Below are 13,199 nucleotides of genomic sequence, written 5' to 3'. Positions count from 1 at the left end.
CAAAGGACAGTAGTATTATTAAGTGACTATCGATTGATTAAATTTTACAATGCACTGACTATCGATGATTGATGTTAAGAGTTACAATTCTGTCTCCATCTTGTAAGTAATTTTGATGAATGTTGAATCTGACGAACTCCATAGGCTTATACATAACATATCAAGTTGAAAAAGGACTAATAATTCATTCAAGAAATATAAGATGCTGTAGGTTTAGCAGAACCAGGACAAGCATAGATCATACAGAACGTGACATTTGTCTCATGAGGTTAGTAACCGAATCATGTTTTCTGCATGAGAAGTGGCTGGTCACACAGAAAACGAAGCTATCACCATTTTCCCTGTAGATCTTCTGTCTCTGTTGCCTTTGACATCTTCCTATATAAAATGAGTGCTAATGGAGTCAATATTTGGGCCAATTTGTTGAGCCATATGCGTCTCAATCAATGAGGTGCCCCATAATGGTGAAGTATCAGCCAACCACGTCGGCCTCCCTCTTCTGTTTTGGCTTCATTAGGCACCACTCGAACAGAACGAAGAACACGTGGGCCCTCCTTGGTCCCCACGTGGGCTATTTAGATAGGTACTCAGAACCGAACTAGAAAACGATCAGGTCAAGTCTTGTATTTACTGATCGGACCAATGGATCAACTGGTCAAACCGATGAGTCAACGGGTCGTTACTCGAGCTCTTTTTCTCTCATATTTTAATTTCACTCGGGATGATCTTGCTTTGATTCCTACTGCCGACGCATCTGCTACGGGCCAAATGAGCAAATCATTCCACAGAATGGTGGTGTGGTGGTGAGCTTTTCCACATTCCATTTCTTGTGAAAAATCCATCAGGGCCTGTCCTGGGCTTCAGTAAGAGACTCCATAAACAGGAAGAGAATTGATTTGAGGTAGCAGGTAAACAAAGTGATTTATTTCCACCAGCATTTCTAAACCACAACAAAAGTCCTGTTCATTTATGAAGCAATCGAATCCTCATTAAACTCAAAAGTTGTCAACCACAAACCATTTAATGATCAACAATACATGCACATGAGATAAGTTCATCAGTACTTTGTTGGCAAGCTGAATCACCTCTCATGATGTTTGTTTCTCTCAGTACAATAATATGGATGAGACAAATCTATAACATCCATCAGATTAACCTTTTCAGATGATTTCACAGCAAATAAAATTGATACATCCTCAATTTCAATATGTTAGAGTTCCAAGTTTCAGACTGCCAATCACAAACCTGAGGAACAGTCAGTTCACAGTATTGCAGTCGACTGTCTCTTGATCAAGTGCAACAAAGGATACTTCCAACCTTTCAGTATAGCTATTATGCTGCATAGGATGGTAGCTTAATAGGCAAGGCTTCTACCACAAAGACAATGATGGTAGATCATCAACATGCTTGTGGGTGGAGGAGAACTAACTCTGGAACTCATGCCCTCGGAAGCAATGCACATTTAGTGAACCAACTTACGATCTGCTGACACAGGCAACTTTTTCTTAATTGCACCTTTCTTTAGTGATCAGTGGCCACAAAAACAACTATAGATGGAAGACGGGCCTCGTTGCAATGAGTCTCACAACTCATCCATGTACCTTCTCCCTACAAACAAGTCATTAAAGTACAATGTCCTTCTTCATCCAAGAGTGTAATATAACATAATAAATCCAGTTAATGAGCATCCCAAATCAAGCTATGCTAAAACTTGGAAGAACTGCAATCATGCACTCTTTATTACTAGAATGGATCAATCGAACTAAATTGTAGAGCATAAATAAATAGATAGATAGATAAATATGGATGAATAAACACGAGGTTGAGAACAAGACACGTCAAACCATGCTGATCTTGCATGGTTGACCAACCGTGATAAGTAGCACGGCTAAGCATTCATCATTCTCCAAGAATGGTAACAAGCAGAGAAGGATCACCCACTCACCATCTCAGATCCATGTCCATCTCACCGGGAATGCCCAAAATGTGACGGAATGGAAGATCCTAGAAGCAGAGGAGGACGACGGAGGCGGAGACCATGAAGCCGAAGGTGCACATGAGGAAGCCGAAGTGCAGGGCCCAGCTGCGCTTGAACTTGCCCAGGTAACTCTCCGGGGGCTCCTGGTAGTGGATCTCGAAGTCGGAGGGGAGAACGGGAGGGGGCTCGGCGCCGGCAGCGGCGGCAGCGGAGGCGGAGGAGGAGGAGGAGAAGCGTAACTTAAGGAGCTTGAGGCGATCGGTGGCGAGGGCGAGGGTGAGCTTGTGGCAGCGGCGCTGGTACTTGAAGCCGTTGATGCAGCGGAGGGTTTGGGCGACGGCGACGTAGAAGGCGAGGTGGGCTAGGGAGAGGAGGCCGATTGGGGCCCAGCAGTGGCGGCACTGGAGGCGATCGGGGGACGCCCCCAGCTGGGCGGCCAGCACCACCGCGAGGAAGAGGAAGAAGAGCTGGAAGAGACGCCATAGCTCCTTCTTCTGCGTGTCCACATCGCGCTTCTTCTCCAGGATCTTCTCGAAGTGGAGCTGGATGATGGTGTTCAACGCCTGGAACGCCGCCTCCACCCCCACCGCCCCATCGCCCCCGTCCCCCTCCCCGCCGTACCCGACCAGCGTCTCCGCCGCCATCCTTTGCTCTCTCTCTCTCTCTCTCTCTCTCTCTCCTGTTTAGTAGTCGGAGTGGATGCGAGGTATTTAGCAGTTACACTGGGGTACAATGTGCCGCAAGTGTAATTTAGGGCCTGCGGTAGGATAGCAGGCGACCCCTGCCTGAGTTTTCGATTTTATTATCATCTTTCTAATGAAATTAAATCGATAATTATCTTTTTTTAACTCTCGATGAAGGATTTATTTTTTAATTGGGGAAAGAGGTTTGGGGCGGATGGGTGGCATTAAAAGCCGGAGCACGTGAAAGCGGTCAGAGTCTGTCCTTGTGAGGTGCGGGGTTTTGGTTTAGTCTTCGCCCAGCCTGACTTGGTCGGCTCGAACGCGGGGTCCACGCGACTACTACTGACTGGGAGTGGAGCCCATGGGCACTGGGACAGCGGTGCCCATCTCTTTTGGGCCTTCTCCTTAATTATTCTTCAGAGAAATGAAGACGAACCAGTCTTAATCCCCTCCGTATTAACATAAAGTATACGTCCTTAGTGTCTAAAGTTTCTGATCTATCTATTCGAAGATTTCAAAATAATACAGTACGATAGTGACACGTGGAAGATGCCTAAATCCACGAGGGGAACAATCTATCATCGATAAAAGGATCGTTGCTCCATGGTCCCAGATTTAATGCATGATTCCACGACCTCATTTATGATAAGAAGTTGAGAGGTTTCGTTAGGTATACTCCCAACATAGTTTCTTTTCATTGGATATGCCCCTTCTGCTCAGCTTCATTCAAGAAAATTATCATGCTATCGATATTTTCTACTCGATTGATGTTCTAAAATTTTCTGTGAACCGAATAATTCTCCCTGTAGTGGCTGTGCATTCCATCCCCTTCAATTCTGCTTTTCTTTATCCGTTTTGGAATCAATCTAACACTTTCGGTCGTCGGCAGAAATAAGTGGCCGAGAAAAAGAAGAGAGGCAGAAGAAGTGATTCCTTGAGATCACACAAAGATGCGGTCACAGAACGATATACATCGCTTTTGGGTATTCTTCTCTGAAAGATTCGTAAATTTTCTATCATTATCTGTGATGCAAAATTTCGCAATCACGAGGAAAACCATCGGGCTTCTCCACTCGCCGATCTTATCGATCTTGACCGTCCATCACTATAGCGACGGCCACGACGCAAGTCACGCCGCTTTAAGAAGGGAGCCCGAATCCGGAGAGAGACACAGGTCGTCGAGGACGAGAGGGAAGATTGTCGAGACATGGGGGTAACGAAAGAAGAAGTGGAAATCGCTTTGAATTCGAGCCTTAACCCTTCTCATCTGGTAAGCTTCGAATCGAATTCTCAGCTTCTGCGAATACGTACAAACCCTAACGATTTTTTTTTTGGTTTCGGGCATTTCAGGTAGTGATCGATACGTCCGGAGGGTAAGCATTTGTTTTTCTTTTTATGTTTGATTTCTTTGTTTGGTTACGGTGGTGATTGTGGGAAGGTGCGGAGCGAGCTTCGAAGTGACTATCGTGTCGGAGCACTTCGAGGGTAAGCGGTTGCTGGAGCGGCACCGCCTTGTGAACACGGCACTGGCGGAGCAGATGAAGCAGATCCACGCCCTCTCCATCAAAAAGGCCGTCACCCCTGCCCAGTGGAACCCCAACCCCACCGCCTCGCAACAGTAACCGCTCCATCAAGATGCCTCTGCTTCTGTCGGCATAGATATGTGTACTGCTTTCAGGCTTTTTAAGAATTGATCTCAGTTATGCTTTTTGCTTGATGGCTTTTGGTCTTCAATTGAACCCCATGTTCACTATATACACAAAATAAATAAATATACATGTAGCACCTAGTAAAAGTAGTTCAAGTAGGAATCTTTCTGTTTTTTTTGGTTCGATAGATTGGCTCAAATTGTGTTGGTTATACATGATAAGCATTGCATACTCAGCATGGTGATTTAATGTGGCAATGTTATGTTCATTTCATATGTCTGGATGGGAAATTTTAATGTGGCAATTTTATGTTCTAGAAGGCAAAGATGTATGCCTAAGAACGTTATGTGATCCTTTTTAATTTTCCTAATCGACAGACATTTGGTATCTAATATTGCAATTATTGCTTATAGTGATATGTAAGGTGTTAGGATTACCATAATAATTGTTAAGGATTCAGGTCATCCTACATGTGGAGAGGATTCAAATCGAATCAAGGTCCACTTCCGCACTTGTCATAGCCTCAAGCTGTAGTGTTGGTAGAGGGGATTCAACAGATGTTTTTGTAAAACTGTGTCTGGGGCATACCCGACAAAAGCACCTATGATTGCTAAGTTACAATGGGTTTAGAGGATTAAAAAATGTAGTGAGAGAGTTCTCCTTGTTGAGGACACATCTGGGGTTTTTATAGTATGTCGGGATGACCATTGAGCCTAGGCATGGTTGCTATCGGGAATGGCTGTGTAGGTTGCCTGTCCTTTATTGAGCCATGGGATCGTGCATCGAATCGTCGGGCTACAGTTATGGGGTAACGAGCCATCTAGGCTGAATAGGCTTGTTGGCGTAGAGTTAGCATCCCTGTTGGTGCTGCGTCACCAACGTTGTGAGATAGGGCCTTGACCAACACGCTGGCTAGGTGGGTGTGACATTAGGCATATCACGTGTCATATTCACATATCAATTATAAATTGATAAGTGTTAATTGTTTGTGATGAACAACGATTTGCAGAAAAGTTGAGTTAGATCAACGAAATAACTTCAACGATCATTGTTGGTTATTGGTAGCCCTTAGTCAATGACGTACATAGTGATTGGTATGGTTTGTAGATTCATATCTGTAATGTGTCCTCCTTCCCTGATGAACGTTATATTCTCTCTTTTGAGGGGCTAGTTCAAGTAATTTATAAGTTTAGTTATATGACAGTTGGAGGTAAAGCCATCAGTAAAAATTTTGTGCTTGTTCATTGGTAATTCAAGGAAAGCCCATGTATATATTATGTGGAACGAAGACAGGAGAATAACATCATAAGAACTTGATCCTTTTTTGTTGTGAAATCTAAAGGAAGTGAAATTCCATATAGTTGTGTCGATCCTATGAATATAGCTTTCTATCTAATTGGAATCTTTCTTGCATTACAGCGACCTTCACAATTCATTGTGTTATTTACTTGAAAGTACATTACACCATCAAAAGCTGAGCCAATTCTTTAACAAAAGCTCTTCTTTTTTGTAGAACAGCTAAACCCATTCTTAGGTTGACTTACCTACAACCAACTCTGTAATTCCATCAGGCCTGGCTTGTCTGAGTGAAACAAAAATATCAGTAGACTATGTTCCAGGAAACATGATTTCAGGTAAGAAAGAATTCATCCTTGTTCATGGAGTTGACAATATTGCAGTAAGCGGACTGTTATAACAAGTTCTGAATTTAACGTCGGGAGATACGGGCTGGATTATATTTTCTTCAGACGTTGCATTATAAGCCAGCATCAAGTAGGTCAAGTCTTTCTTTAGATCCCTGTGCAGGCAGTCTGTTTTGAAAGTTCCATTCCTCGGCATTTCTCTTGCATGAATATACAAGTCACTAATTGGGAAGATGTGTAGCTCATTAGAGCTTGTGCTTTGAAGAATGTCTGGCTTCACACAAGCCTGTTTAGATACATACATAAGGATTCTAGGTGTAACTTGGAAGTTATGCAAATGTGGTGTTTGGATTTCATATTTGATGTCCTTCATCTTGTGAGTTGATAACAAGGGGTTGGGTGGGTATTGAAGTAAGCTGATCAAAGTTCATTTAGTTGCCAAGTATATTGAAATTTGTTATATCTCTTTTTCTGTGTAAAAAGCAGTGGAAAAATCATAGTCAATATCTTTGCTGTGGCATCTGAAGAAATTTGATGCTGTTCAATTTGAATTGTGATCGGTCCATTAATTGAAGCATGTTTGCTGCCTAATTGTGAAGTTGTAGACCTGCACTAACATTCCATGAACCCACAAAAAAAAAGAAAAAAAAAAGCCTCTTTGTCACATTTGTATTATCTTGCCCCAGTGATCTGTTTGCTAGATGTGTTCTGTGATCTGGTTGAAGGGAGACATGCTTGTTTAGTTGTTTAGATTTCTGTGTTTCTCTATAGGATGACACAAAGATCAGCTTATATTGGCCATCAGTATAGCTTGGCTCTGGTTATTGTTTACTACGTTCTGTGCTTGTTTCAACTTCCTTCGAGATGTCTCAATTTGATTCTGACATTACAGGATAGTGTATCCAATGCACACATTAAATCGGATATGCTCATCACCACTGTGCTTGGAATCATTTCTAAATCGTACTCTATATGATTATGCGATAAATTGTTTGGATGAAGGATCGGAAATCAACCAAAATCACCCACAAAACAGTAACCAAAGTATTGTTTAAATTAAAAAGTTGAAAAAATAAACCCTCCATCATTGATTACTTTTTTTAAGAATTTTATTTTCGAATTTTATATCTTGAATGCATAGTTTATGGCAACGGCTTGGCCTAACTCGAATGAACGTTTCGATCAATGCTCTAGCAAGAAGGGCTCCAAATGGCACTGAAGGGTACCATATCTGGCCACGCTCATTGATTCCGATGTACGTTTCCCAACCAACCACGAGAACAAAAGCCAAGAGCCAACTGGGAAACAACAACACGTTAATGTGAATCCGGTGCACGTCTCACCTGTCTTATCCTCCAATAGACTTAATACCATTCCGTCAACGAAATGATGTATGCCGATAAAGTGCCACGTATTGCACACATGGAGACAGTGAAAGCCAATCTGTCTTATCCCCCACCACAAATCGCAAACACCGACGTGGTTCCAAGTCCAACCTACCCACACGCCGGCCACTAACGAGATGATCCGATCACCCTTTGCAGTGTTACTAACACCGAGCTTACCGCGTCGTCCGCCGAGTCAGGTAATATTCTTGTCAACGAGGCACCTCACAGTATTCGGTAGGCACCGAGTTAGCCCGCCTGCTGGGTGGCGGTGAGGTTAAACGCCGGTTCTTGGACCGGGGACAGTTGGAATTTCTGCCTCGTATTGACTTGCGGATGGAGCCGGAAATGGTCAGAGTTCCGCGTGCCACCGCTTGCCTCCACCTCCCTCTTTAAAAACGAGGCAGTTCGCAACAATCATGAAGCATTCTTCCACTTCGCATAGATCTGATCGGGGAACTACACCGCGCTTTCGAGGTGATGTGCTCTTCCTTCTTTGTTGATGCTGTGTTATGTTGTTCTGGTTTTCGTGTCGTGTTGGTTCCATGAGGTTTTGCTGCTCATCCTTGAAGACCATGTATCGTACGTTTCGCTAGGGACGAAATATGGGTTTTGGTTCGAGGTCTGATCAGGGTATCTATGCTGCCAGTATTATCCCTTTACTTGTATGATTGATCAGTGTGCCCTCTTTCGAATTTTCGATGACTATGTGCAGCTTTAGGTCTATATGTAACCTGTTTGATTAAATGCGTGCAAGCAGGAAAATGGGATATCATAGTATGCAGCAAACAAGAAATAGATGTCAAATAGATTTAACTTTTTTACTCATAAGTTGAAATTCACAAAGAAGGATTCATACATGCTTAGATCATTCAACTCTCCATAAATCAAGGTTTTCCTATGATTAATATATATAAAAGGATAAAATGTGTGCATATGTGGAGTGCATAATACATAAGACTATATTCTATTGCTAATCTCCTCTTTTTCTAGTATTAGTTGCCTCTTATTTGTTTTTTCCTAGCATCCTTGATCTGATCTCTGATCATTGTGCAATTGGTCACTTTTTTACTGCTGAGAGGGGGGGTGGTTGTTGGCAAATGGCTGACTCTCTTTGTCAATTACAGAAAAGAATCAGTCAAAAGGACCGAGCATTGGGAGGAAGCTGACTCAAACTGTGCATCAGAAAAAAATGTGGGACACCAGTAGTTGACATTTAGGCTTTAATCACCACAACAAAAATAAACAATAGCCACCTTTAGTATCAAGACAAGTCCAGAAAACTAGTTGCAGCAAGCCCTAAACCTGTAGTTGTAGTTCATGAAAATGAGAATCTTAGATCAACTCTGATTCATAATTCTGCAGGTTGTTTTTTAGGTGACAACAGTCTGCTTCACTTCTTTAAGAGAAGCAACCACATACAGAGCAATGACATTTTATAAACTTTTGGTTGCAGGAAAAATGAGCAAAGAAAATGGTACAGCTTCAACAGAGAGACGCCCAGTTCCACGGTTGAATGAAAGGATTCTGTCGTCACTGTCGAAGAGATCAGTAGCAGCACATCCTTGGCATGATCTTGAAATAGGTTTTGTATCTCAGTACCTAATAATTGCGGCACTGTTTGCATCTAAAGCAGCCTTAAGTTGTTGAATGACCACTTAATGAATGACTATGTGCAGGGCCTGAAGCTCCGGCTGTGTTCAATGTAGTAAGTATTCTCTTGCAAGAAAACATGGTTAGGTACATGAACGAAATAAAATTCAATGACATGAAAAACTAGTGGTGACAATTTGCGCGTAGAAGATAAACAAGGGTTGTGTTTTGTACCAATAATACATATCATATGTATGGATCTCTATCTACTAAAAGAAAAGAGACATGTCAAGGAAGTCAGAAATATCAGAGCTGATCACCTAATCTCTTTTCTTTTCTAAATCATTTGCTGACTCCTATTGTTGATGTCATTGTCATTCTTTGAATCAACATAGGTTGTAGAGATCACAAAAGGGAGTAAAGTTAAATACGAGCTCGACAAGAAGACAGGATTGATCAAGGTGCGTGCATGTTCTTCTAATTGACACCAAGCAAATACCATCAAATGTATAATAGATTCTTCTTTTGCCTGGATTATATCCTTCTGTTAATACTATTCAGTCGCTGGACATCTCTCCCAGGTTGATAGGATCTTGTACTCATCAGTGGTCTATCCTCATAATTACGGTTTCATTCCTCGCACACTTTGCGAAGACAATGATCCCATGGATGTTCTAGTCCTCATGCAGGTTAACTAAAAACTTATTTATTGCCTCATTTTCTTTTACGATGCAATTGCTAATGCTTGTCGTTATCATTTGATCTCAAAGTATCAAATCCACGCCAAAGTTTGCTTCTTCTAAAGAAAATTCTATCTTCATCAAAAAGCACACAATTTGTATCCTGATCACAGTGATTACTGATTACATGCAAAACCAAATGTTGAAGCAGGAGCCAGTGATTCCGGGGTGCTTCCTTCGTGCCAGGGCTATTGGACTTATGCCTATGATCGATCAGGTAAGTCTCTGATTCATGAGCCAACTCATGGACGCTCAAAGAACCGAGACTAAATACCGGTGGTGGCTGTGGTAACAGGGAGAGAAAGATGACAAGATCATCGCAGTTTGTGCCGACGATCCCGAGTACCGTCACTACAATGACCTCAGCGAGCTGCCTCCTCATCGTCTTGCTGAGATCCGCCGCTTCTTCGAAGATTGTATCCTTCTCAGAGACATGGTGGCCTACTATGCATTTTTTGTTCGGAATGGTAATCCCTTGACAGGTTGTTCAGATAAGAAAAACGAGAACAAAGAGGTCGCCGTTAATGAGTTCTTGTCTACGACAGCTGCTCGTGAAGCCATCCAATACTCCATGTAAGTCGATTCAACCTGAAACGTACCAATGAAAGCAATGCCTGATCGGTGGGAACTTTTTGCAGGGATCTGTACGCGGAATACATCTTGCAGAGCTTGAGGCGGTAGAAGACTGGAAACGGTTGTTATTGGTCAAGTGGAGCGTCAAGATTTGTGCTGTTGTATTTGTTTCATTCAGACTTTATGATATGCATGTCAAAAGACCATAATATTATCCATTAATTAACAAAGACCCACTCGAATTACAGAATAGAGTAGAATAGATGAAATGGGTCTCAAGGACTCATAAAACAGGAGGGGATAGGTCGGCCATCAAGCCCTCTCCCCGCGGATCCGACGGGCGAGCTGGATATCCTTGGGCATGATGGTTACTCTCTTGGCGTGAATGGCACAGAGGTTGGTGTCCTCGAATAGGCCCACAAGGTAGGCCTCCGCGGCCTCCTGCAGGGCGGCAACGGCGGAGCTCTGGAAGCGGAGGTCGGTCTTGAAGTCCTGGGCGATCTCGCGGACCAGGCGCTGGAAAGGCAGCTTCCGAATGAGCAGCTCCGTGCTCTTCTGATACTTGCGGATCTCTCGCAGCGCGACTGTCCCGGGCCGGAAGCGGTGGGGCTTCTTGACGCCGCCGGTCGCGGGGGCCGACTTCCTCGCCGCCTTCGTCGCCAGCTGCTTCCGCGGGGCTTTGCCACCCGTGGATTTCCGCGCCGTCTGCTTCGTCCGGGCCATCTCGTACGCGAGCGAGGAAGGATTCGAGATTGAGGATTGGAGATGCGGAGATCAATGGGGGTCGGAGAGGAAGCGGTGGGAGGTTTAAATCGAGAGGGGAAGAGGGCGGGAATTAGGGTTTCGAAAAGAGGTTTCGAGAATGAATGCGACGATTTCGAACGTCAGATCTGGGACGACTAAGCGGGTCAGATTCGCTGTGTTGATAGGCCACGGATATCGATCCGTGTGTCATCTGAGGCCCTCTCTTGTGCTGCCACGTCTTAGTCTCTCCGTCTTTTCGCTGCAAATCACCCACACGCATTTAACATCCACCGCGACGCCTCTCTCCGTCAGACCGCCTGGGTCCCGCGTCTTCGTTGGTTGGTTTCGTGGGTGAGCGACTAGGGTGACGCAGTTGAGGGATGGAACATTAAGACAATAAGAATTGATCAGTTGAAGTCGAATTAACTCTTAGAGATATGATAAAAATAAAAATAAACACACACTAAGTCGAAGTATTTTTTTAGTCTGAGTAATACGCGATAAATACATACAGATAACTAGGAAGAATTTTGTGTTTTTCTTATAAAATATGAATTCATTATAATGACCAGATAAGTTATATCTATTTATATATATTCCATAGTCATATTACAAAAAGCCGATGTCGATCTTGTTGCAACTTTACCCTCTGACTTCTAATTGATGTTATTAGTAACAATTGACAAGTTGTTCTAAAACATTTCGTGACACGCGCCTTTAAATCTCTTTTATCCATGATATTGTCCATCATACCGAAGACAGTCAACGCAGTTTTCTTCTTAAAAGTTTTCATAATTAAAGTCAATTAAGGCATGACTTGACTTTGGACCATGTAATTGGTTGTCATAAATCATAGTGGGATGATCATTTCCATTGAACCAATACATAAATCATAGGAATTGTCATTCCTATTCCATGGTAATACATCTAAACCTGGCTTGTTTCCGAGGCTCACTTCATCTTTGCATTGAACCAACGGCAGCAGCTTCACCAGTGTAATCTTCTTCGAGACTTGATTCAAACTAGCTTGGAGTTATAGCAATTTAGTTCCATCATCTTAAGACCAAAGATTGTCCAAAGTATACATTTATATAGTTATAGACAAACCGGTCATGACATGTCCAAGTATACCACACCCCAATTCAGAAAGATCATGAAGTATATAGCAAACCAACTCGCACGCCTATCGTCAACAATACCTGCTCGAGAGTTTGAGACTGACCTAACTCAACTGTGCACACCCACGGCCCCCACGTAACTCGGTAGACTGCGCCGGCACGTCGGGCACGATGGCCGCGAAGCGAGCCACCGGTCGACGCATCCGACGTGGAACCCGTGGTTGCACATAGGCAGCAGGCGGACGCGCTCCCCGGGCACGAACTCCCACAAGCATATGGCGCACTCCGGCCCCGCCTTGGGCACCCCCATCCCAGGGTGGTAAACGAAGCTCGACAGGGCCGTCAGCGCCTCCTCCCTCCCGCCCCCGTCGCGCTCCCAGCACTCCAGCGGGGCGCAGGGCCTCGACCGCGCCCACTTCAGCACGACCAAGGCGCAGCGGGCGATGGCGTTCACCGCCAGCGCGCAGACCACGGAGCAGACGAGAACGGCGAGAACCATGACGACATTGGCGTTGAGCGAGTCGTCCGCGCTCGTGGTCGAGCTGTGGGGCAGAGAGTAGGAAGGGGCGTCGGACAGCAGCAGCCGCCTCGCGTGCGCTTCCTCGTGCTGTTGGAGGAGGTGGAGGTGGCTTAGGGTTGAAGGGGCGAGCAGCGTAGGCGCCCACATGGCTCTTGCTGCGCTCGTCGTCGACTCTCCGTGAGACTCGGTGCGTGGTATGCATCGGGGTGTATATACGCAGAGAGAGCGTGAGGGGGAAGCGATAAAGGCGGTCTTGTCTGGGAACAGATAAGTTGTACTTGGTGCGATGAGTTAAGGTCTCACCCCCGCACACTAGCGTTCCAAGTACACGGTGGTTCCCGGATAGCCGGAACGTAGTGTATGTAGTAACCGAGGAGCAGCACATCTTAGGATCACGGTTTCTAGTGGATTCAAATGGGCTCCGCGAACGTACAAGTCAAAAACACGGTATCCCTGAACGCACTCACGGCCGCCACCATTCTGACCCATAAAGCGTTCACATCTCCGATTTGGAGCCTCCACTACGGATTCCAAACGCTATGGGCCGGTCTTTTTTCTCGGCAAATGACCGTC

General features: G+C 44.5%; 5 protein-coding genes across 6 annotated transcripts; 2 read left to right on the top strand and 3 right to left on the bottom strand.

Moving 5' to 3' along the window:
• Positions 1-989: 989 nt before the first annotated feature.
• On the bottom strand, positions 990-2,656 carry LOC103988604 (uncharacterized). The gene is made up of 2 exons (XM_065113163.1): positions 1,946-2,656; positions 990-1,608 (listed from the first exon to the last, which is right to left on the bottom strand). The coding sequence occupies exon 1, from the start codon at positions 2,620-2,622 to the stop codon at positions 2,005-2,007; it is 618 nt and encodes a 205-aa protein (XP_064969235.1). The 5' UTR covers positions 2,623-2,656; the 3' UTR covers positions 990-1,608; positions 1,946-2,004.
• Positions 2,657-3,796: 1,140 nt separating this feature from the next.
• LOC135615102 (protein BOLA2-like) lies at positions 3,797-4,378 on the top strand. Its single transcript, XM_065113162.1, has 3 exons — positions 3,797-3,931; positions 4,012-4,034; positions 4,100-4,378. Exons 1-3 carry the CDS (start codon positions 3,869-3,871, stop codon positions 4,281-4,283), a joined length of 270 nt encoding a protein of 89 aa, XP_064969234.1. The 5' UTR covers positions 3,797-3,868; the 3' UTR covers positions 4,284-4,378.
• Positions 4,379-7,481: 3,103 nt separating this feature from the next.
• On the top strand, positions 7,482-10,494 carry LOC135615100 (soluble inorganic pyrophosphatase-like). Of its 2 annotated transcripts, XM_065113159.1 has the most exons (9): positions 7,510-7,815; positions 8,795-8,923; positions 9,018-9,046; positions 9,327-9,392; positions 9,513-9,620; positions 9,823-9,888; positions 9,967-10,087; positions 10,163-10,244; positions 10,310-10,494. In XM_065113159.1, exons 1-9 carry the CDS (start codon positions 7,758-7,760, stop codon positions 10,350-10,352), a joined length of 702 nt encoding a protein of 233 aa, XP_064969231.1. In that variant the 5' UTR covers positions 7,510-7,757; the 3' UTR covers positions 10,353-10,494. The 2 variants fall into 2 exon arrangements, with proteins under 2 accessions (XP_064969230.1, XP_064969231.1); XM_065113158.1 differs by having other exon boundaries at positions 7,482-7,815; positions 9,967-10,244.
• LOC135615101 (histone H3.2) lies at positions 10,434-11,450 on the bottom strand. The gene has a single exon (XM_065113160.1). The coding sequence runs from the start codon at positions 10,965-10,967 to the stop codon at positions 10,557-10,559; it is 411 nt and encodes a 136-aa protein (XP_064969232.1). The 5' UTR covers positions 10,968-11,450; the 3' UTR covers positions 10,434-10,556.
• A 765-nt stretch (positions 11,451-12,215) lies between these two features.
• On the bottom strand, positions 12,216-12,773 carry LOC135613887 (RING-H2 finger protein ATL78-like). Its single transcript, XM_065110903.1, has one exon. It carries the CDS (start codon positions 12,771-12,773, stop codon positions 12,216-12,218), a length of 558 nt encoding a protein of 185 aa, XP_064966975.1.
• Positions 12,774-13,199: the final 426 nt, after the last annotated feature.

This window comes from Musa acuminata, chromosome BXJ2-6 (assembly GCF_036884655.1).
Source record: "Musa acuminata AAA Group cultivar baxijiao chromosome BXJ2-6, Cavendish_Baxijiao_AAA, whole genome shotgun sequence".
NCBI classification, from domain to species: Eukaryota; Viridiplantae; Streptophyta; class Magnoliopsida; order Zingiberales; family Musaceae; genus Musa; species Musa acuminata.
This window is presented reverse-complemented; position numbering and strand designations above follow the sequence as displayed.